Source organism: Gymnoscopelus microlampas, assembly GCF_963454915.1.
Source record: "Gymnoscopelus microlampas genome assembly, chromosome: 11".
NCBI classification, from domain to species: Eukaryota; Metazoa; Chordata; class Actinopteri; order Myctophiformes; family Myctophidae; genus Gymnoscopelus; species Gymnoscopelus microlampas.
The window spans coordinates 28,800,934-28,824,663 of NC_139948.1; the positions used below are offsets into that span (position 1 = coordinate 28,800,934).

The following is a 23,730-nucleotide window of genomic DNA, read 5'->3' on the forward strand; positions in this document are numbered from 1 at the left end:
CTTGACGTACTGCCTCTTATATAAATATGGTATAATTCTGAAAAGAAAACACTCCAGGGGAATGAAAACCAGATCACTTCTTCCTGTGAGGTGACCTGCCTGTAATGCTTAGTGGCATGGTGGTGAAATGAGGTGATGTTTGTTTGTGACAGGAGCCAGTGGCCATGAGCCTTGCATCAAGGGAGGTGGCTGACAGCGGCCCTCTGCCCCCAGGCTGGAGATGCTACATGTCACCTGAGGGACTGAGGTATTACGTCAACAGTTCCAGCAAAGGTAAGCAAGGCACAAAGAAAAACGGATAAAGGAATAATTACAAAATAAAAAATAAAATAAAGAATAGCAGAAATCGTATGGCATGTAAAGTGTGTCAAAGATGTCAAAGTTTGTATGTTGTTCCTAGCACACATTGAGGTGCATGAATGCGTGTGCATGCACTCACTTTAACCATACTAACAATGCATTACCTTAACTGAAAATAATTAATTAAACCACACTAAACCCATGTTTAAGCATACTGACAGTGACTAACCTGAATTAGCTGAAAGCTACAGTATAACCATTTGATTGCCTCCGACCAATCAAATTCAGAAGATCCCAGTGTGGGTCCGACAGCTGAATATCCCTTACCATTTGTTTATTTCTCCAGTCAACATGTGCTTGGATATAGGATAATAGGTCTTCACTTCAGTGTTTTTTTCTGAAAAACAAAACTTCAATGCACGCTGCATTTGATGCCTATTATGTATATAATGCATTTACCAATGAGATCTAATACGCACAGGAGACTGAGCCACTGGTGAAGTGTTCAGCTTCTGATGATAAATAGGGAACGGAGTATTACCACTTTCCTGTGTTTTGTTTTTGTTACCATAGCATCCAGTTCTCCCTCTCTAAACTCTGTGAACTCTGAAGACTCATTACTATTCCTCTTCATCACGATCATCTCCACATTCATTGAAAAGAGGGGCCTACGGATTCTATCTGCTGTAATCAGGTTATCTTAAACGTGTGACACTCTGGCCAAGTGGCCCTGCCAGTTTCTCAGCAGCATGGTTTGTGCCTTCAGTGGTTGAGTGATGTATCTGTAAATTGACTTTTGTAACCACCATATGGGAAAAACCGGATTGCATTTGATGCCGAGGCTAATAGGCACCTGACCTTTCACAAAGATGCCCAGCTTCATTTAATTACTCAAAATGGTTTTGCTTAACCAAAACCACAGTGTGTGTGTGTGTGTGTGTGTGTGTGTGTGTGTGTGTGTGTGTGTGTATGTGTGTGTGTGTGTGTGTATAATATTAGTATGTGCTCAAGCAAGTGCAGTGTGAGGCTAAACTGCATGTGTGTGCATGTGCAAATTATTTGTGCATGGACGTATGCATGCGAATGCAGCTGTGCATTTCTGTGCCCCTGTGTCCATTTGCATGTGCTTGCGCGCACGCATACACACACACACACACACACACACACCACACACGCACGCACGCACGCACGCACGCACGCACGCACGCACGCACGCACGCACGCACGCACGCACGCGCGCGCGCGCACACACACACACACACACACACACACACACACACACACACACACACACACACACACACACACACACACACACACACACACACACACACACACACACACACACACACACTGACACACTGGCACACGCACGCACGCACACACGTTCATACATGTATGCTCACAGGCATGTGTCTTACCCAAATAGAAAGGTTTACATAAGGAATCTATGTGTGAATACTACTGTATAATTTACACTGCAAGCTACGGTTTAAATGATACATTTTTGTAATGAACTAGCCTCATTCATGCACGCAGTTTTAGCTGAGTATTTACGCCTCATTTGGAAAAGATTCCAGGGGGAGGACATGCTCCCATGGGACAGAGCCAGGCTGCATCAACAACCCTATAGCACTCTGGCAGGGGATTGCACCTTGGCAAACCTCTCACTGGAGTAGAACAAATACCCAAAGGCTATTTTTACACATACATATGATACTGTAGCATAGCCATATGCTGTTTTTTTTCCCTTTTTCTCTGCTGCATGGCATGGACAGTTTAAGCCTATTAATAAGCCTTTTTGTTGGTGGCACTTCTGTTATGTTTAATAATAACTGTGTACCTCTTAGTGGCGTACCGGCATATGATTTGTGTGTTCTGTGTTTGTGTGTATCAAATAGCACAAGAGCGTGTGAATTGATTTATTGATTTATTAATACTTTATTAACACGATTGTTAACAGTACAGGTAGTACAGTCAAAAGTTATGCTAAAAGGATAGCACAAAAAGCCCCAGGGGGCTTGTTTCCATTGTGGTCCATTGTACTCAATTATTCAATAACTAGACCATACCCGGTCGGCGCAGCGCATCCGTGGGGGGATATGCGCACATGATCTGGCAACCCGGGAGGCAGTTCGTCCCATAGCTGGGCAGCCCCGTAACCATGGTGACAGTGTTTGACACAAAAACGCTAATAAGAAGCTGAGATTTGATGAAAAACGGGCTTCACAGTTAAGTTCAGATGGTAATGGTCAATGGCTGTGTGCAAAATCAGAGCAATTGGTCCAGCCAGTGAGGAGAACCGGGTATCTTCACTCACGTACTCACCACCACTACAGAGGTTACTAGAATTATAGTATGATACATACAATGCAATACAATACAAAACACATTGGAATAAAGCTCAATAGAATCATAAGGTATATTCACAGAGAAAGAGAGGGTGGGGGCGGGAGGCAGAGGATTCATGCTATCACGGTGTTCAAGGAGTTCAACTATGAATCAGAGAGTTGAGAATCAGAGAGTTGCGTGGCTGCAGGCATCAGAGATAGCGCACGTCAGAGAGAGATTAGAATTGATTAGGCGATGGGCCTCAGATAGGGCTTGGGCTTCAGACACTTGTTGGGTTTGGGCCAGGCTAGGGGCTAGGGCTGGACTTTTGTGCCTATGTAAGGCTCTACCGCACACCACATACAGTACTGTGCAGACAGACAGAGAAACACAGAGAGACCATGCACCACAACACACATGCATGCATGCTGCATGCTGCAAGCGCACTGCACACAGACTGAGAGACACGTGCCTCCTGGAGGAGATTTGTTCTCCACAGAGCGCGCCTCCTTTCTAGTTGAGTCTGGCAGTCCGCTTTTTGTTACAGCAAAATAAATGATCATTTGAAGAGAAACGATGAGTGGAACGATAGTCTTTTTTCCTACTCTATGCTTCTCTTAAAAAAAGAAAGCTTTACACGGGCAACCACCTTCTTACCTTGAGTGCCTGAAGAGGTGGTACTTTTCAAAACATCTGTGAAATACTGTAGTTGGCGTGGGCAGGCTTATTTGACTTCTGCTTCTTTACGTAATCTTTGAGTTTTAAAGCCATTACAGAGTGGATGGAATGAGACATCAATAGAAACACTGTGTCTCTTTTAACAATATCTTTACTGCTCCTTGTGTCATTCCAGAAACAACATGGGAACGGCCTTCCATCGCTGTCATGTGTCCACAGTCATCTCTGACACAAGAGAACTCCTCACCATATGGTGATATTGAGCACTATATTTTTAATTTACCATCTCTTTCAACACTATGCATCTACACGTACACTGTAGTGCCAATGCTCTGTAATAAGGTTCCTATATTATTATGAATATCATTAGAATACTAGATCAGTGGTTTTCAAAGGGGTTTCAATATCACAATCACATGTTCAATTATGACATTTAGACTATTTTAAATGAATTCAAACAGAAGTGGTCCCATGACTGAACACATTTACATTTGAAAACCTTTGCACTAGATGTCTTCATAAAGTACTGTATGGTGTCCCTAATGACATGCCCAACATCTTAGCAGACAGCAGATGGTATCCTTCTATTGACATCTGTGGGTCTGAGCCCACTTGGAGGTAACCACATGAACCCTAGCATCCCCATTCTGGAACATTTGGTGAAAATATCAAATCTACAAGCTGACAACGCGTCGCAACGCGACAACTTGTGAACTTGTAAATCGGCTATTTTCTGCAAAGAGATTTGGTGTAGAGGGGGGGAATAGGAGCCCTGGGGTAACTCAGGGTTTTAAAGGATGGGGCAGCAGACCGCTGCAGGGAGTTTGTACAGTATTGAACGAACTGTGATAATGAAAGAATGAAACAAGGCCTACTTTATGGGCTCTCTGGGCACTAGTGTAAGTGCCCTGACACTAGAGCCAGTAAACCAGGGATTTGACATAATGGACAAGACAGAAAGAAAGACTGATGTAGCATTGCATAGGAAGTGTGCAGAGATAAGATGTCACTGTACATGTAGGTGGAATTTTTTTTTAATGTTTTTTTTGGGCACTTGCCTGAGCTGCGTCATCACTCACAAACGCACGCACACACGTATGCACGCACGCAGACACGCACGCATGGGTCGCATGCACGCACGCACGCACGCACGCACGCACGCACGCACGCACGCACGCACGCACGCACGCACGCACACACACACACACACACACACACACACACACACACACACACACACACACACACACACACATGCACTCACTCCATCAGTACATAGGAATAATTTACACCACAGACAATCAACACATCTATTATTATCATTGCTTCAAACATGTTAGGCAGCAAGGGCATAACAGTTAGTTTATAAATTGCGGGGGAAGGTATTCTGATCTTATATTCCATGTTATTCTGTACACTTTACCGGAATCTGAAAATATGGCCTACAGTGTGCATGTTGATTATTAAAGAACTGTAACGGTTACTCTTTATCAAAATGTACATTTAACAAATAAATGGATGTCATACAGTATGAGTTGATTGAAAGATGATCTATATGACAGAAAATGTTCAGATTAAAACTGCAATCCTAATCAGTACTTTATAAATCAGTCTTTAGGCTCTATGTTAAGTATGTTTGTGGGCCCCTTTATTATTGCAGGCTGACAAGCTTCCTCGCTAGCTATAGTATCCGAGCCTGTGATGTGTTGCCTCTGGGGTCACACTACTGAACCCACGTGTTTACCTTGAGCTGGAGATGGTCGAATTTGATATGTAGAGAGTGGACAGTCCATGAGTCATAGGTGATGAGGAACCATTAGTGGCCCATAGGGTGGGTTATACTGTACAGAGACACACAATGATGTGCAGCATCTGAGCCCTTGTCCCTCCCCTGTGTCCTGTTTGTGGAGGAGAGAGGAAAAAGCACATTTTTTTTCTTAAAAGTATCAATACTGCAATGTAGAAATACGTAATAAGTAAAAGTCCGGAATGTACTTGAGTAAAAGTACAAAAGTATTGGTATCAAAATGTACTTAAAGTAACAAAAGTAGAAAGTAATCATTATGCAGAATGTCCCATTTCACAACGTTTTCTAATTCTAAAAAGCATTCTAAAATGCATACAAATCTTTTGAAAATAGCATATCTACAAGCTCACAATGCGTCGCATCGCATTTTAAAATGGCCGAAATGTATATAGGGCTGAAGTGGTTTTGTAATAAGAATCAAAATTAACTTGTAATTAAAGTTTCCAAATAGTTGTAGTGGCGTAGAAGTACAATATTTGCCTCTGAGATGTAGTTGAGTAGAAGTAAAAGTACTGAATGCAGTTTCTACCTGAAATAAGTAACAGTCAGTGCAGAGGAGAATTCCTGAAGTGTTAACATGTGGGATTGGTGGCTTTGATGTGAGGGAGGACACTTCGGCTCCTGTCTGAAAGATGAATGAGGGGACTTACCATTCTCACAACATGCAAACAGTGGCTTGCCCACTCCACTGTTAAGATGCCAGATTACATCCGCAGCATAATTGGAATGACCTTTTCACTATAATTGAGCCATACATGGCATCTCACAGTGTGGATTGCTGTTGTAGCTCTATACACACCTACTCACTATTGTCAAAGATATCTCATGATCACAAGACTTCTTCTGTCGATTGTTCCAATAACAGATTATAATCTGTCTGTCTACCCATAGAAATGTCTGACGTTGCTGAACAGAAAGCCACCACGGACAGACAGGTACAGTATGGCCTAAAACCACCATATCATTTTACATACTGTACAGTACACTCACTGGCATCATTATGTTCACACCTTCATAACACTGTAAATACTGTAGCTGGCGCTTTTAGTCATGTCTTGTCTATTTGTTTATTTGTTTGGTTTGTCAGTTTGTGATATCATGAAGAGTGCCATGCTCTGTGCAATGTAACCAGTGCCACTCCCATATCACAGATTCATCTGTGCCAACAGTGATTACGCGCCAAGAAAAGACACGTGACCAATTACGAGTCAGATGAGGGCATACCGTGTCATCATCGCACCGGAGCGCTACTGTAGATGGACAGATATTAGGGCCATATGGGCGACTAAGAATTTGGAAAACACATCCTACAGGGTTTGTCAGCTTTTGAACGGAGGCCAGCCAGAGAGCTTTAGCTCACACTGAGAGAACTGGGAAACCTGGGGGCCCCGGACCGATAAGCTGGCTCGATCGCTGTCCTTCTCCCAGCAGCCTGGGTAGGCGCTGCTCTGCACTGCCCGCCACCATGTTCTGTGCCACGAAGGTGAGAGAGACCGAGCGAGTCTGTGGTGATACGTTTTAAATTCTACCTACTGTATGTATACTGTAGGTTGTATTCTGGCCGTGCATGTTTTCTTTGCACATTGCACACTCTACAACAACATCGGTCGTCAGTGCCACCTGCCACCATATTGTTGTGGAAGGAAGGCGGGGGGGGGGGGGGGGGGGGTGAGCCCACCACAGTATTGTTGTGGCTCATTTCCTCCATTGACCATGTTCACACGGCGGCCATTTTGCTCTTACTTCTAAAGCCTTGTTTATACTTAGTTATGTAGTGGTTACTCGCACCGAAAATGGCAGATCTCCAAGCTCACAACTCGTCACTTGTGTTGGTGTCGCCGATCAGTTGTAGGTGGATCATAATAAGGCGTGCAGGTGCAGGGAGCTACTGCCCCTGGAGCGATCACGTGCGCAGTAGCTGCTGTACTGTGCACATAGTGTGTTTCACGCCTCCGGTGGAACACTGTCATAAGAGAGAGATGATAATGATGCTGTTGGAGCCAGCCTGTACACACATATTAGACCGACCGTGCACATGGATGAGCGTGCACTCAAGCACGCACGCACGCACGCACGCACGCACGCACGCACGCACGCACGCACGCACGCACACACACACACACACACACACACACACACACACACACACACACACACACACACACACACACACACACACACACACACACACACACACACACACACACACTCACACGCACACGCGCACACACACAGCACAAACATAAATATTGATGAATATGAGTCTGCTTCCCTACTAAGTAGCCACAAACCTTTTAAAGTCCTTGTAGCTAACGTTTGGTCTCACTCTCACTCAATCTGTATCACACATCCATACAGAAACTGATTACGCACGCACGCACGCACGCACGCACGCACGCACGCACGCACGCACGCACGGTCCTTAAATCACAGCTCTCCACATCTAATGGGTTCATAAACATAAAACCTTAGAGGCACTTGATTGGCTGCTTTTTTTTCTTCATCTCACAAGAGAGAGGATGCTCTCTCTCTCTCTCTCTCTCTCTCTCTATCTCCACCAGCTTGTCTCACAATCATAATTTGCCTTTTGGAGATCATCATTCACCCATTTACATCTCACCCTGCTCTCCCTCCTTCCCTTCCTCCCTCCGTCCCTCCTCACACCACCTCCTCTGTTCTCCTGGCAAGGACTATGTAAATACCCCCCCCTCCCCTCTCTCTCTCTCTCTCTATCTCTCTCTCTCTCTCTCTCTCCTCTCCCTGGGTAATTTCCTCACACATTCACACACTGCTGTGCTCTCTCTCTTGTCTGCTCACGCATCTCCAGCCGCGTCCATCCTCAGTGATCGGTCTCTGCATGGACTGGAGCGACGCACGGTATCTCCTCGCTGAAACGCGCAACTCGTGTGTGTGTGACAGCAACTCGACGCGTCACGTTCACAGGACCACGACCGTCCACCCCCACACACCACCTTCCCCCCTACACGGTCCCCCTCCCTACACCCCACCTCCTCCCACCCACCTCCCCCACCTCCTCACCCCCTGCAACGCGTCGCCTCCTCTCCTCTCCGCTCAGCGCAGCTCGGCAGCGCTTGGGTTGTGACACCGAAAGGCAAGGCTTCAGGGTGCGTGTGTGCGTGTGCACGAGGAGAAGGCTTTCCCTCCCGAACAGAAGGAGCAGGAGAGAGGAGGAGAGGAGACGATGATGGAAGCCAGCTTTGACACTGAGGAGAGCTTTGATGATCCCTCCTGTCTTGTTCCACAGCCTCCCGGCTCCATCTCTCCGGCCAAGAGGCAGATCAGAGAGGTCAAGGAGACCAAGATAACGGTGAGTACCTCGCAGCTCCCAACTTCATCCGTCTCCTCCATTTCCCCTGCTCCTCTCTGCTGTCATTCAATCTCCCTCTCCTTTTATCTATGTTCCTATATATATACATCTCAGGTAAGCTGATGTTCTGACTCCAGGATTCTGATCCTCTCTGCAAAAAACACAAAACAAAAAATAAAGTAAAGTAAGTAAATATTTTTTTTATGTCATGGCTAGAAAGATTTGATCTTCGTGTCAACTGATGAATAGTGCATTTATTCTACTCACATGTCTCCAGAACACTACGGTAAATCATAATGCATGATATGGATTGTGGTTATGGAGTCACATAGGGAATCCTCCATCGAGAGTCTACAGGACAGAACATTATTCTCAATGAAGGAGCATCCCTGGTGTCTCCCGTTAATCTCGAGCGTATGGACTAACCGTCCTTTACTCTGCCATATGGATTTTCACGACTCCCTGGTAGCTTGACAGACCCCTGGCAGAGATAAATTTTACTTGCACAAGATGCATCCTCAAGACACCAAACTTGCCTCACATCCGCCCCCTCCACCCCCCCCCCCCCCCCCCCCCCCACCCTCCACCCCCATTCCTGTCTGCTTCACAGATTTGGAGCAGGAGTGTAGCCTATAGCTCCATTCCAGGTAGCGCAGCTGCCTTCAGATCTTTGGAATGACAGAAAAGCGTAAAGCTTTTGTAGAGTTGCTGCGGCATGCTATGGGTATTTTTTGGGACTGCGCAGTCTTGTCTGTCTGATAAGGATCTCATTTAGATCTCCAAGTGTTTGTTCTCTCAAGCTTTATACAATAATGTACAATAACTAATTTTCAAGTGAAAATAATGTGATGTTTTTCAGCTTAAAATTTGTCATTTCTGGCGGATGTATAAATTTGAGTTTAGTCGCTTTTTGGTGTGATGCTTTTACATCCCATCCCCTAGACGGTCCACAAACAAACTACTCTGCAAGGCATTGCAGGTCACACAGCAGCACTGCAGCTGTCATTTGGCAATGTCTCCAGGATTTGGAAAGTAAGCACTTTGTACACTGCATTGTCAGGAGTACTCCTCCATCAAGTCCACAACAATAGCAAGCATTCAGCCAGCATGTCAGACCACACACATAAATCTTATGTTAATTAATCCATTTGTAACTCTGAGAGAGTACAAATGTAACCAATTGGTTACATTTGTACTCTCTCAGAGTTAAATGAACACTCTTGCATCATGTGTGCATGCTCTTTTGTACTGTAGTTGTGCACACACACACACACACACACAATCATAAAGATCATTTATATTGGTACGTCATTATGCTGAGTAGCAGGTTGTCAAACAAATAATAAGGAAAAGAAACCAAACATGCTGAATAGACGTTCAACTCCGAACGAGACAGATTTGACGTAAAATCACGGATTCGTCCCAAGTTGCTATGACACTGGTGATGGTTATGTAATCTGATGGTTGATAATGATCGATGGTAGAAGTGAGAGGGGTAGAGGGGAACGGGTGGTGCTGGTAGCGGTGGAGGTGGTGGTGGTATGCCAGGCTGAGGGCAGATGGACACAGGAGGTTTTTGTGTTTGGCTGCATGGGCCGGTCGTACCCTCGGTGGGCTCACTGACCTGCCACGGCCACGGGAGCCGTCAGTCTGGCTATTGTGAAGCCCCACAGACCTGCGAGAGATTCTGCGAGTCCAGTTTCCATGGTGACAAAAGCTATAGCACTGATTAATGGGTGTTGAAATGGAAAACACTGCTATAGGAGAGATGGATCGGGGGAGGGGGGTGCTCAGATTTTTACTGAATACTATAAAAAATATAATAATGTGCTGCCTTTTTAAAAAATGTTCTTTGATCACATGATCTATGGTTGCCACAATATTATTTCCTTTTGATTAAGAGTACTCAAGAAATATCACTGTATTGCCATGATAATTTGTTATCGCCGTTTTTTAATATTTTGACTTAATACTTATTTATCATTTGATCCTGCATGCTAGTTGCTAATACTTTTGAACAAATACAGAATAACAAAATGCAACGATGACTCCTGAAAAGATAATATGGTCAAATATTATTTCATAGTGCACAAACAGCTCTGACGTTGTTAAATCACACATTATGTCCAAAAACGGTGTTTCCTGTGTGTGTGTGTGTGTGTGTGTGTGTGTGTGTGTGTGTGTGTGTGTGTGTGTGTATGTGAACAGCTGAATCAATAACTAGTGGTTTGGTGACGTCAGGGGAGAGAGGTGTGTATTGTTGTGCCACGGTGCATCTCGGATTACACAACCCTCTACAACCCTCCAGTTGTCATGGAGACGTGCACATCCGCATGGTAGAGTGCCTGGTATAGTGTCTCACTGCCTATAGTCAAAATCCTCAGCGTTAATTTAACACACAGTGTAAAAATGGACTCAAATAGACCCTCACGTGTCACGTGTGAGTTAAATGAACACTGAGGATTTGACTATGCACTACTCTGTGAGGACCCCCATGTGGGGCATATGCATCAGATAGTAGAGCAGAGCAAAGCAGAGCTGTAACCTTGCGTTCACCTTGTGTCCTCCATCATAGCCAAGTGTGACCAATACATGTAGGTTATGAACCCAGAGCATTTCGTTAGCCTTCTGTGTTTTCCCACATTTGTAACCACATGAACCCTTCTTCTGGGCATGTCATAATAGGCCAACATTCGACGAACATTGGCGAACATTTGGTGAAAATTGCCGATCCACGATATCACAACGTGTTGCATTTGCGACGCAATGCACACTCTCTCGGGTGCTGTTGGATGTGTTGCCATGCTGTGCCATGCTCAGCGCAGACTAGTCCAGAGGGCACATGACAGCTTGTTGGAGTGGCATCTGCCTTCAGTGGCAGGACCTGGCTTCTTTTTGATTGGCCTCCCCCCAAAGCGGCCAGTTCTTGCAATATTAGCCCATGTAAAATAATAATAATTGAATGAGAGAACAGTGGAATGGGATGGAATGGAAGCAAACGCATGCTGACAACCGTGGGGAAGTCTCACATTGTTTTGTTATGGAGGGGCTGCCTTTTACAGCAAAAGTAATTTGTCGCTTAGCAACAGCTGCCGAGCCTCTCCACATTTTCATGAACCGTTGCTGTGATGTTCAGTGCTACAGTATATGCTTAGAACTGATATGCTGGGGTGTATACAGTATGTAAGTGAGTTAGTAGATAAGCAAATGGGCAAAAGAGTGAGTTAATTTGGGGGGTTAGGAGGTTAGTCTACATCCTGATTGTGTTGGAATGGCTAGTTATAGAGAGTCATTTGTTTGCCTGACAGATGCTTATTTTTATGTGTGCCTCATGGGCCATTAATTTTCTACACTGTCAGTAAAATTTGTGTCTATTCAGCAAAACAAAAAGCTGCTGCAATATGGGACGAAGACCCCCCCCAGCACACACAAGCACACTCAAGTTTGTTTATGTATGAAGAAAAAAGGCCCCTAATTCTACTAACTGACATCATCATAATGTGATGATGATTATGCTACAAGAAGTTGAGACAGGCACTGTTCTTACCTAATGTAGGATATGTACAGTATCTAATACTGTATATGAATGTAACCTAAGGTTATACAAATGTAACCTATACCTACAGTACATGGTTAACCACCATTAATCATCTGAAGGGCTAAACCCTTTTCTATCTATCTTAAGTCAAAAACGTCAGGAACACTATAGATCCTCAATGAGGATTTATCGTGCTCTGACGGTCCCTGTGTCATAAAGGTAATCTGTATTAATATTTGAGTCCTAACGCCGGAGCACCTCACTAAGCACCCATAAAAGAGAAGTGAGTGAGGGGAGACAGCCTTGCTTTAGATAAATGGTCTCATTTTCCGCTGGATGTGAGGAAGGAGATAAACAACGGCTGTGATAGATGTGGACCAAGCGTAATGGAAAATCTGGTGCCCATGACAATCAGTACGATCTCTGAAGCAGAAAATGAACAAAGTGACTGCTCTACACAGAGTAAATCAGGCTGCTTCCGATTAGATAGTGTCTATGTATGACTGTGTGTGCATTATTCTGTAGACTTGTGGTCACGTTTATCTTTTACTGCATTGCAACAACGTTAACATGCATTCCATGCTAATCTTATTATGGTGCTCTACTGTACGTAGGCTAGAAGAGGGTCTGTCTGTGTGTGGGTGCGTCTGTGTATCCGTTTGAGGCTAATCTCCTCAAGCGCTGGACCGATAAGGGGCCAGATTTCTTGTGGACCCTGTCAGGATGACAAGGAATTAACTCCACCCCCCCCCCCCTCACCCACATAATTGAGCATGTGGATATTTTTTTGAAATATGTCACTTTTATTTTATAATGGAAGTGAATGGTGGTCTGATCTGACTGAAACCTTGCTGTCACAGATACGTCATTGGCCACACGTCCTTAGACCCACATGGGAGCCATGCCATTGTTCGATCCTATCTTGTTGAATGACTGTAGAAATGTCCATGAAAAGAGCTTGTTACGCAATATGCATCCCTATCTGAATTCATATAACGTAAATGCTGCAGTACGGGTGTGTAGATGACTGCAAGAGCCTAGCTGTCTATGAGAGGGTCTGTGTGTGTGTGTGTGTGTGTGTGTGTGTGTGTGTGTGTGTGTGTGTGTGTGTGTGTGTGTGTGTGTGTGTGTGTGTGTGTGTCTGTCTGTGTGTGTGTCCGTCCGTCCGTCTGTCCGCAGCTAATCTTGCAAAGCACTGGACCGATCAGTGGCAAACTTTATGCATGATGCCAGTAGGCCACGGAATTTTGTCACAGATGTTTTATACTTTTCGAAATATTTAACTTAAATTGTATAAAGGAATGGCACTGTGATCGCGCTGAAACTGTGTCCAAATTTTGACTCAAATGTCATAAGCATCCCTTCTTCTGTCTCTTTGGAAAGGAGGACAGGAAGGTATTTGTGCTTTACAATCTTGAGAGCATTTGTGTTTTTCTGCATTGGAGACACTGTCTGGCTGCCCATGTAGTTTCTGACATGGTATAGAGCAGGGGCTCTCAGGGTTCCTTTAGGGGGTTCTAAATTGACCCTTACAAGTCTGTAACTCTGACAGTATACAAATGGAACCAAATGGACCCGTTAAGGAACCACTGGCATAGAGGGTATGTTGTAATGTCAGGATCGGGAGGGTGCCCAGATGCTGAACATTACATAATTGCAACCCTAAGAGTAACTGAAGACATGTCTACCAAGGAATACATGACTATGTATTTATTCTTCTGTGCAGTGCTGGTTGTGTTTATCTGCAACCCCACATATACTTTCAATATACATAGGCCCACTTGGATTTTTGATTTAGGTTCTCTCTCTCGATGACCAACGTTGCCACTGACTATACTCAGCTAATCATATGCATAAGGTAATAGATTAGGAATAGACCAATTATTTGTTTACTAACATTGAGACTGGATGCACAGGTGATTGTTTCATGCAATCAATTCTGAACCTGTTGTTTTGGGGTGCGCTGGTTTCAGCGCACCCCAACCTCCTCTTGTGTGTTGGCTAGTGAGGCGCGTCCTAGCGAGACCTGACAGAATGGGTTTCATTTGGAGCCAGTATGACGTTTGGAGCCAGTGTGACATTGTCTGTTATGGGGTCTATTAGACCTACTGCAAAATGATAGCATTAACTGTACTGCTCATATCCTATAATAAAATAGGCCTAAGGGAGGACAGGCCAGCCGGCAGGCCACGTCGTCACGCTCATGTCACCATGACTCAGCCATAACCATATAAGGAGTTCCCAATGCAGCTACGCCTAAATATGGAGTGTGTTGTCTAACCTCAATGTGTCGTCATGGCATCAGGCGTAAACAAATCAGTCAGCTCCATATATATATTTCCTTTTTCAGACAGGCCGGCACCAGGGGCACAGCCACCTACTTACTGTATGTTCTTGTTGTTCTATGTTTTGAATTGACATTTTAGTGTCTGTGTTTCCAGATCAATGGCGTCACATTCCCTCTACCTGGGGAGGGACCAGAGCAGCAGCTCCTTAAGCCAGGCGAATGGAGTTACTGTGACTACTTCTGGGTAAGAGAATCCTCATCTATTGTCATTAGGCATCGCTCAATACCAAGCAAGCACCATCACAATCATTATTCGAGCAGTAACCAATATGAGTAATTTACTCTCAGAACTCGCCTTGAAACCTGCTTAAAGAAAATGCTAAATGAATGTGTTCTTCCTCAGCGTCATGAAGCTGAGGAAGACCTGTTAGGTTGAAACGCGTCTGTTGTTATGTCTGTGGTGAGGTAATTAAACTATGTGAAAAGGACATTTATTGTGTGCTGGCTATTTTCTCACTCTCATGATATTGTTGAGCCGTGCACCTTGAGAGACTTTTGTTTAATCTGAGTGTTGCATGTGTTCTGCTTTGCAGTGCTTTCTCTCAGTACATAAATGAGATCCTACACTGATAGATAGTGCTCATTATGCGTTTCACCGGCAAGAGATGGAATACAATGCAGCGCACTGCTTTTGGTCTGACAAATGATATGAAGGGCCTCATGAGCAGTGGGGTTGATTTTCTGTATGCCTCATATATATATACACTAGGCTATATATGTGTGTGTGTGTGTGTGTGTGTGTGTGTGTGTGTGTGTGTGTGTGTGTGTGTGTGTGTGTGTGTGTGTGTGTGTGTGTGTGTGTGTATATATATATATACTGTATACACACACACACACACACACACACTGCGTACACGTATACACTGTATATTCCCATTTAATCACTGATTAGATAAGCCCTCACTCTACATGCTGGCCCCACAATTTTCAGTTCTCATGAATGTCCATGCAAAATGTTATTTTTAGCAAGACACTTTCCATTTTAGCTACTGTACCTGCAGCTAGTGTAGTGATCTGTAACAACATGTACCCCTGCTGGCCTTGGATCGGAAATCTCCTTCCTGTTCACTCTGCGCGGTACCTTTCAGCTTGCCAACTGCTTTGTATAAAAAATAAAAAAAAAGACAAATACTGTCCGCTCTCTTTCAAAAAGAAAGAAAACCATCCAATCTCTTTCCTTGTCCACAACTGCTGTTGTTTTAATTTATCGTCCATTGTGTCATGTTTTCTGTGATTGATTGCACTCCCATGTGCATCCCATGACCTGCTTCATGGAAGCCATAGCACCAGATAAATCTACCGCCTCTGTTCCACTTGGTGTAATTCATCAGTCCCTGTCACAAACCACAGAGTATGCTGCCCTTGGCTGACTCTGTTATACCAGTCTGCACACGTGTATAAACGTACACTACAGACACATGTACGTATACCTGTATGCACACATATGCACTGATGCATACACAGAAACCTTTACGCACAGACACACAAATACACCCACAGACACATGCTCACTGTACACACCTTAACAGTAAAGTTTTTCCTCAGTGTTAATTAATGAATGTATTTATTTTTAGAGTGGCCAATTATTTTGGCCCTCCACACATTTCCGTGTTGCCCCTGCTATAGTACCGCACCTGCCAGTGAGGAGCCCCCACCGGGAGGAAGTAACTCCTTCCGTTCAACACCCCCTGCTGACAGGCTCCATCCCAGCCTTTGGGTGCCCACCTGGCTTGCCTCCACCAAAAACAGCCAATTGTGTTCATATAGACGTTTGCTCAAGCCGGATGCACTTTGGGGGTGGACAGGTATTTTACCCCTGTGCCACCTGAGCGCCCTAACGGTGTTCAATCAACAAATGTAACCAAATAGACTAGACTCTCAGAGTTAAATTAACGTACTTTGACGCATGCCCTTCTTGACATACAAATGTGCAGCGATGTGACTCAGAGATTCCGGCTCGTAGCTCATGAGTCACCCACGCTACACACAAATCCCCCTACACACACTCAAAATGTAAACTAGGCAGAGGTGCCCTTTGACATTCTGTTAATGAATTGATGCACTGTAAAATCCTTTACACATATAACTCCGAGTGTAAAGATGGACATTTGGTTCCATTTGTACACCATTTGAGTTACAAATGGATAAATGAACACTGAGGACCTTGAGGAGCATAGCTGTGGCAGGGGATAATTATTGTGTTTGTGTAATTGAGTGACGTCTCCTTTCCCTCTCAGACTGACAAGAAAGACCCCCAAGGGGGCGCCTGTGTTCCAGGCTTCGAGGTTCTACTGCAGAAACAGCTGAAGGGCAAACAGATGCAGAAGGAGATGGCAGAGTTCATTCATGAGAGGTACGCGCACATCGTGACAGAGAAGGCTTGTGCCAGCCATTGTGTGTTGATGTCACCCAAAACAGATTTCTTATATTATTAAAATCTGTTTGTTGAACATGCTATTATTAGATAGCCTCGGGTGATCTTGTCTAATCGTGTCTTATTTTGAGCTGTGTGTAACAACCTTATCAGCACACAACAGAGGCTGTTATCAGCATGTTATCAAGGCTTTAATAATGTGTTCCTGTGTTGCTTTTTACCCTTGAGTTTTGTGATACATATTAGTAGTGTTGTGGAAAGTTTACGATAATGATCTCTGCTTTTGCGTGTGTGTGCGCGTGTGTGTGCGTGTGTGTGCGTGTGCGTGTTTGCGCTTGTGCGCTTGTGCACGGGGGGAGGGGGGGTCTGAAACCATGGTACTGTTGGGGCAAAATGTATTGACTTCAGTTTTCATTTTGCATGGATCTTTCTAGGTCTGGCCACTGACATTTTTGAATTTGTCAGGGTCAGTGTCACTTGATTTGTGGAAACTTTAATCACAGATGACAGCCAGTCTACCGCTACACTGTAACATCCAGAGTATTAATTGAACTCTGAAAGTGTAAAAAATACATTTGTACACTGGCAGAATTATATTAACACTCAGGATTTTACAGTGTACATTCTGAATTAAATCTAATACTTCCACTTTTATATCAAAACTTTTAGAGATTTATTTAAGGTATTAACACTTTATGATGTGCTACAAATAAATAAGTGCTACACATAAATGTAATACATAAACACATTGTTTTATCATATGATATCAAAAGAATCAAGCATCTGAGTGATGAAGAATTTAATTATAAGTGTACATGGTACAGTAGCTCCATTCCACTCCACTCAACACAAAGAAAGCATGTTGTGGTCCTGGAAAGTTATGCTATGTCATATAGTACGATGAACTATAAATCAGGCTTTAATGAGCATCACACAGCAGAACACACTGGTTTAAATAAGCTCCACTTTTTTATTGCACTCTCAACGTTTTGATCAAGTCTTGATCAAATGTTGAGAGCGCAATAAAACAGTGGAGCTTACTGGCATGCAGATTTTATTTTTTCTTGTTGAACTGTTGTCCTGCACCTGGACACTTGAGGTGGATGTGTGTGCGCCACTACCTGTTCATGCATTTATTGAGCATTCTCCCTTGATTATTCGTACACATTTGACTTATCTGTCTACCAAATCCAAGACCACTACTCAGTGGTGACCTTTACTTGTGGTTCCGTAGCTTGTTTTATGTTGGCTTATTTCTAGCATGGGCTCTCAAGAATGGGTCCTGTGGCCTTCTATAGGTGACATATTTACTCAGGTGTGGAGGGTATGTGAATTTGTTGGCATATTTGAATGCCAATACAAGCCACACATAAAGGCTACCATTTTTGAATAGCCCTAAGGAGGAACATGAATAATTAATCAAATGGCTGTTCTGTATATACTGTATTACTGGAGAATTTTGCTCAAACACAATGGTAGCGAGAGAGAGGCCATAACTGTGGCCTGCCATTTTGACGATGTCAGCCTTGGCAGTGGGTTGGAAACTTTTGCCATTCCGCTCTGATGCACTCTCAAAACTCATTTCAAGTTTAAAAAATGTTCTCTTTCACTAAAGTTTTGGCCCTCCCTTGGGCCCAGGAACTTGGGATTCTATATCTGTCTCTGTCTGTTTTAGAATAAAGATTGAAGAGGAATATGCCAAAAACCTCTCCAAGCTGTCTCTGAGCCCCCTAGCTGTGCAGGAAGAAGGGTGAGTACCATAATAATGTGTTCATCATTGACTTGCACTCTCTTGTTATGCCAGCTTGAAAAGTCATGACAGAAATGGGAGGTCTACACAGTAAATGCAAACAACTACTAAAGTATTTATGAAACTTTAAAGGAAGAACAACAAGGGTATGAGGTGTGTAGTACAGATAGTGGATGTATTGACAACAGCATGGATCCAGTGGTGTTATTTGGAGCTGGATTAAAGAAAAACCCCAAAACGGCACAAGAGCCTTCAGAGGATGAGAGAGAGAGAGAGAGAGAGAGAGAGAGAGAGAGAGAGAGAGAGAGAGAGAGAGAGAGAGAGAGAGAGAGAGCAATGGCTCATTGCATTGTGCATGTACCTTTCTTAAATCCTGTGGTAATTATGAAACCTGCATCTACAAAAAAGTGTATGAGAATATTGCTTAATCCGAAGGTACATTTGAGTGTGTTTGAGGCACTACTGAAGTACCATTCTATTGGAATTCCAGAACTCTAGGAGAAGCCTGGACCCAGCTGAAGAAGAGCCTTCATGATGAAGCTGAGGTCCACCTCAAATTTTCCAACAAGGTATACCATCTACAGAGGTTTATGATAAAAAAGCAAATTACTTTTCTTTTTGTTGTTCTTAGGTTTTAATTTGGAGACAAAGTTATCAAAAAGTAATGTTATCCTAGCCAGGAAACCAGACAAATCTGCCAGTGAAAAAAAAAGCTCTTTGCAGATTAGTCTGGCCCTGCTCGGCTTTGATTGTATTTCGCTGTCTCCGAAGTTGTTGGGCACCAAGCAGGGCCAAGTATGCAAATGTGGGGCAGGTTTATCACCAGAGACATTTTTTTTATCCGCCGCTTGGAAATGCAGGTTCCACACAGAGGGCCCTATTTTACGCGTCTTAAGTACCAGGTCTTATGACTTAACTTAAGACGTGGAGGACAAATATACGCAGTGATATTAGTCTGGCCATGCCAGGCTAATGTTATCAGATACTGATTACTAACTCATACAAACAGAGATATGTAGAGTACTGTAGTGGATAATTAAGTTGCCAATTTAAATGTTAAACACGTAATCAGTGAATGTTGTGTCAAACATGGGGCAGGTCCTTCACTGTAAAATCATCAGTGTTAATTTAATTACTACCGTATTCATTTCATTACAAATACTAATTAGCTTAACTAACACTGAGGATTGTACTGTGTTGTTAACTGCTTATCAGCAAACATTCATACCTCACAGAATATGACTTAAGTCCTTTGACAAGTCATTAGGGTCAAATTCAGTACAGAATCTAGATAGATACTTTCCACACAGTGGCACATATTTAAAAAGTGGGCGGTGTGTGGTCATCACAACATGACTCACTTTAAAAAAAAGGATAATTGACTTTTTTTAAAGTCCATACTGCTATTCATAGGGCTGCACATGTGTCATGTGTTTCGCTAGCCAATCACAGTCCTGAATTTGCAAAGTCAGCCAATCACATTACAGTTAGTGGTGATGACACTAGCTGTAATGTGATTGGCTGACTTTGCAAAAGTATCGATTTGCATTAACAATGGAAGGGTTAGGGGTATACAATGCGTTGTAGACTATTGGCCAATCACGGTGCAGGATTGGTCAGTGTCCAAAACTCACTTATAGGGGGCGGCTACACCGCCACAAAAATCAAAAATGTCAACCTTTAGAATTAATTACATTGGCCAGCTATCCACTCAGGAGGATGAAGGACCAAGTAACAAACCAGCTCAAAAAGTAATCATAAATATGTAATTAATTGTTTTTAAATTATTTTGAGCACTCTCAATGCCTTTCCTAGAGCAAGAGATCTGCCCACATTCAGGTCAAACGATTCAAGATTTCAATCAACTGGAAGTAATGAAATACTTTCTCAGACCACATCTGTGGGTCAAAGTGCTAATTTATTTCAACCATGTCCTTCTCTGTGTTGACCGAGAAAAACGACCCTCTGCCCTGCAATTCAATTACCAAATTGCGGCAGAAACTTGATACTGGCTTCAAACGCAGCCTTAAATAAAGCTGAGGAAGCCTCCGAAGCTTTGCATGGCCCTCCACTGTCTAACTAATTAGCTGTGTGTTGTGACGAGGCCCCCAGCAAGGGGAACAGAGGCTGAACCTCTGTCCTGTGTGACTTGAGAGTGACTTGAGAGGACAGTGTTAACGTGTGATCAGACAGAACAGAGAGAAGTCCTTGTTGAAAGCTTGGCAGGTGGTAACCATGTTAGACACACAGCTTTGATGCTTTTATAGTGGCATCTATCCTGCATTAGTCCAGCAGACATTGCTTTGGACATCATACAGTAGAACCACATTTTTATAAATTAAATTATAAATCTTTACAAACACATTTCTCAGGGGTGTCTGTGTGGCGCAGGGGTGAAGTACCAGCCTGCCACTATGGAGTCTGGGGTGCAATTTGTCCACAGTGACAACTGACTAGTACTACCCATATAGCATGTCTAATTCGATTTTATTCGATTTTTATTAGATTTTATTTTGGTAAAAGATATACAAGTAAAATTACAATATAACTTAAACCCAGGATCACACATTAAAGTGTAATGGAACACTTGTTTCCAATGTGGTCCTGAATTAACAGCTGGACATTGTTGAAAACAATTCCCATTACTAGAAAAAGTGCTCCTCGGAGCACAGGTCTCCGCCAGGTCAGGTAGGTTATTGTGGCCTCCTGGTGGCGCTATAATAGGCCAATGTGAAAAGGGTGGCATTTCTTCTTAGGCCTTTCAATGGGATGACACTGCATTCATGACTTGAGGCATTTTGTTCCAAAAATGTGTTTTGCTAAATTAGACCTGCTGGTGGCGCTATAAAGGCCAATGTGAATGTGAAAATGGGGGCATTTCTTCCTCGGCCTAGTGGGAATCTGCATGCAAACTTTCACGGAAATTGCACACTGCATTCATGTTTTGAGGCATTTTGTTTAAAACTGACCAATCCTGCAAACTTTGGAAGCCACTGTAAGCCAAATAGGATGGAATATGAAATATCGGACAGATCCATCAGAATCACATGACTATGGAGATGCAGTGTACCAATTTGCGTGTTTTTTGGACATAATCTGAAGGAATAATCTCCAAAAATGTATTTTACATAAATCGGCCTCCTGGTGGCGCTGTAAAAAGCAGATGTGAAAAATGCAGTCCAATGTTTTTCCTTGGCCTCTAGGGAGTGTGCGTGCAAAGTTTCACGCAGATCGGTGCAGTTATAGTTAAAAATGCAAATCGGCCAGTTATAGCGCCACCATGAGGCTGATTTGAAAATATTCAAGTGGCATTTCTTCCTCGGCCTAGTGGGAATGTGCGTGTGCAATTTTATGGAAATGGCAAGCTGCGTTCATGATTGGAGGCAGTTTGTTCAAAACGGACCAATCCTGCAAACTTTGGAAGCCAACCTTAGCCAATGAGGATGCAATATGGGAAATCAGACAGATCCGGGTTGATCACATGACTATAGAGATACTGTGTACCGATTTGCATGACGTTTGGTTAAAAGCTGTAGGTGTAATGAGAAAAAAATGGGTTTTGCACAAATCGGCCTCCTGGTGGCGCTATAACAGACCCATGTGAAAAATGTGGGGCAGAGGTTCTGAATTGGCATCCAGGGAGTGGTTGTGCACAGTTTCGCAGCGACCAGGCCAACGGTGCCGGAGATTAGCTGTTAACACACAGACAGGACACACACACACACACACACACACACGGACGGACGGAGGGTAAAACATACTCTCTCGCCATGCCTTTCGGCCTGGCGGAGACAACAAGCATAGCAGTTATTCTGTTAACATGCTCTTAGTGTGACTTGTACAATGTAAAATTTCTACTGTATTTCAGGTGCTGCAACTTCCTTTAGCATAGCACTGGGTTAGCATTCTCTATGGAAGGTTAACAGACCAACCAACATTCAAGACTACTTGTAGCTTGATTGATTGATTGAATACTTTATTTGCAGAAAAAACACATTAAAGTACAGTTCAATACAAGGTCAGGTAATAGGAATTAAAAAACCCAAGAAAGCCATTGGCTTGTTTCTAAGGCAAAACTCACCCCAAGTTACCATGCAGTGACATAATATATCTTTGTAGAGTAAGATGCACTGAAGGCCTGATTAAGGACATATGTATGACTTGTCTGCTTTGTCTTGTCTCTCTCTAGCTCCACTCCGAGGTAGAGAAGCCCTTACTGACATTCAGGGCAGACAACTTCAAAAAGGACCTGAAGAAGTACGACCATCACATGGCAGACCTCCGGAAGCAGCTGGCGAGTCGTTATGCAAGCGTGGAGAAGGTACCTTTGAATGTTCACAAGAGTGTTCTGGAAGGATTATATCAGCTCAAACTATTACTTATTATTATATATGTATTAATTCATTTGAATTATTTATTTATTATTTAAAACTGTTAAATAGAATCTGTTTTGTCTGTTATGTGGGATTTGGAGCAAAAAACATAGCGGGTTGCATGTGTGTGCTCATTTACTCTTCCTCAGTTAACCCAGTACCTGGATACGTAATTAACTGAAGCCTAGTTAAAATGCTGTTTAAAATATTAATAGTAGTGAGGGCATTAACAGATGTTTCCTCCTCCCACAGTTTGATTACCTCTAAATCTTGCACACACTCATTTGCAAGGAGCCAGATGGCACAAGAGAATGATTTCAAGTACAGACTGAAACAATTGTATGTTGAGTTATCCAATTAAAAAGAAGAGGAAGATGAAGAGAAAAAAACAGTGAGCTATTAGGTTAATTCATTATGCTTAATTTACACTCCATATACCTTGCATAATGCAGTTTTTTCTTGCACTACAAATATTCAAGCTGCTCAATATTATCTGCATTTTTCAAAGACACCCTTGTTATAATTACTACCTATTCTTCCTTCATTGTGTACTTTGTAATATCAAAGTGATTCCAGTTGTGCTAATCAGTTTTATTCTAATTAAAAGTTTGTTGCTCCAAATTTCTGCCATTCTAGGAAGGATTACAGTAAGTGACTCCAACACAGGGCTTAGGGGGACTTCACATCCCACTGTTTTATTTTAGTTGGCATCTGTTGAAGAAGAGATTTGGTGGGTTTATAGATAATTGCTAAGTTTGCCTTTCAAACATTGTTACCACACTATGACCTTGGTGAGTTTGCTCACCGGGAGGATGTAGGAGCATCCCACGAGCATTGCAAGAGAGATTAAAACATTTGACTGGGATTGAAGAGTGGATATAGCTTGTCAATATAAAGGGCCGTA

General features: G+C 43.2%; 1 protein-coding gene across 1 annotated transcript in view; it reads left to right on the plus strand.

The window, feature by feature from the left end:
• The first annotated feature begins 157 nt into the window (after positions 1 to 157).
• The window catches only part of LOC311055263 (growth arrest-specific protein 7-like), a 32,309-nt gene continuing 8,736 nt past the window's right edge, over positions 158 to 23,730 (plus strand). The window contains exons 1-9 of the mRNA XM_084071388.1: positions 158 to 273; positions 3,485 to 3,562; positions 6,008 to 6,051; positions 8,382 to 8,444; positions 14,424 to 14,513; positions 16,567 to 16,682; positions 18,379 to 18,453; positions 18,944 to 19,022; positions 22,643 to 22,774. Of these exons, the coding sequence (XP_083927514.1) occupies positions 165 to 273; positions 3,485 to 3,562; positions 6,008 to 6,051; positions 8,382 to 8,444; positions 14,424 to 14,513; positions 16,567 to 16,682; positions 18,379 to 18,453; positions 18,944 to 19,022; positions 22,643 to 22,774 (786 nt within the window). The 5' untranslated portion in view covers positions 158 to 164. The remainder of the gene's footprint in view (positions 274 to 3,484; positions 3,563 to 6,007; positions 6,052 to 8,381; positions 8,445 to 14,423; positions 14,514 to 16,566; positions 16,683 to 18,378; positions 18,454 to 18,943; positions 19,023 to 22,642; positions 22,775 to 23,730) is intronic.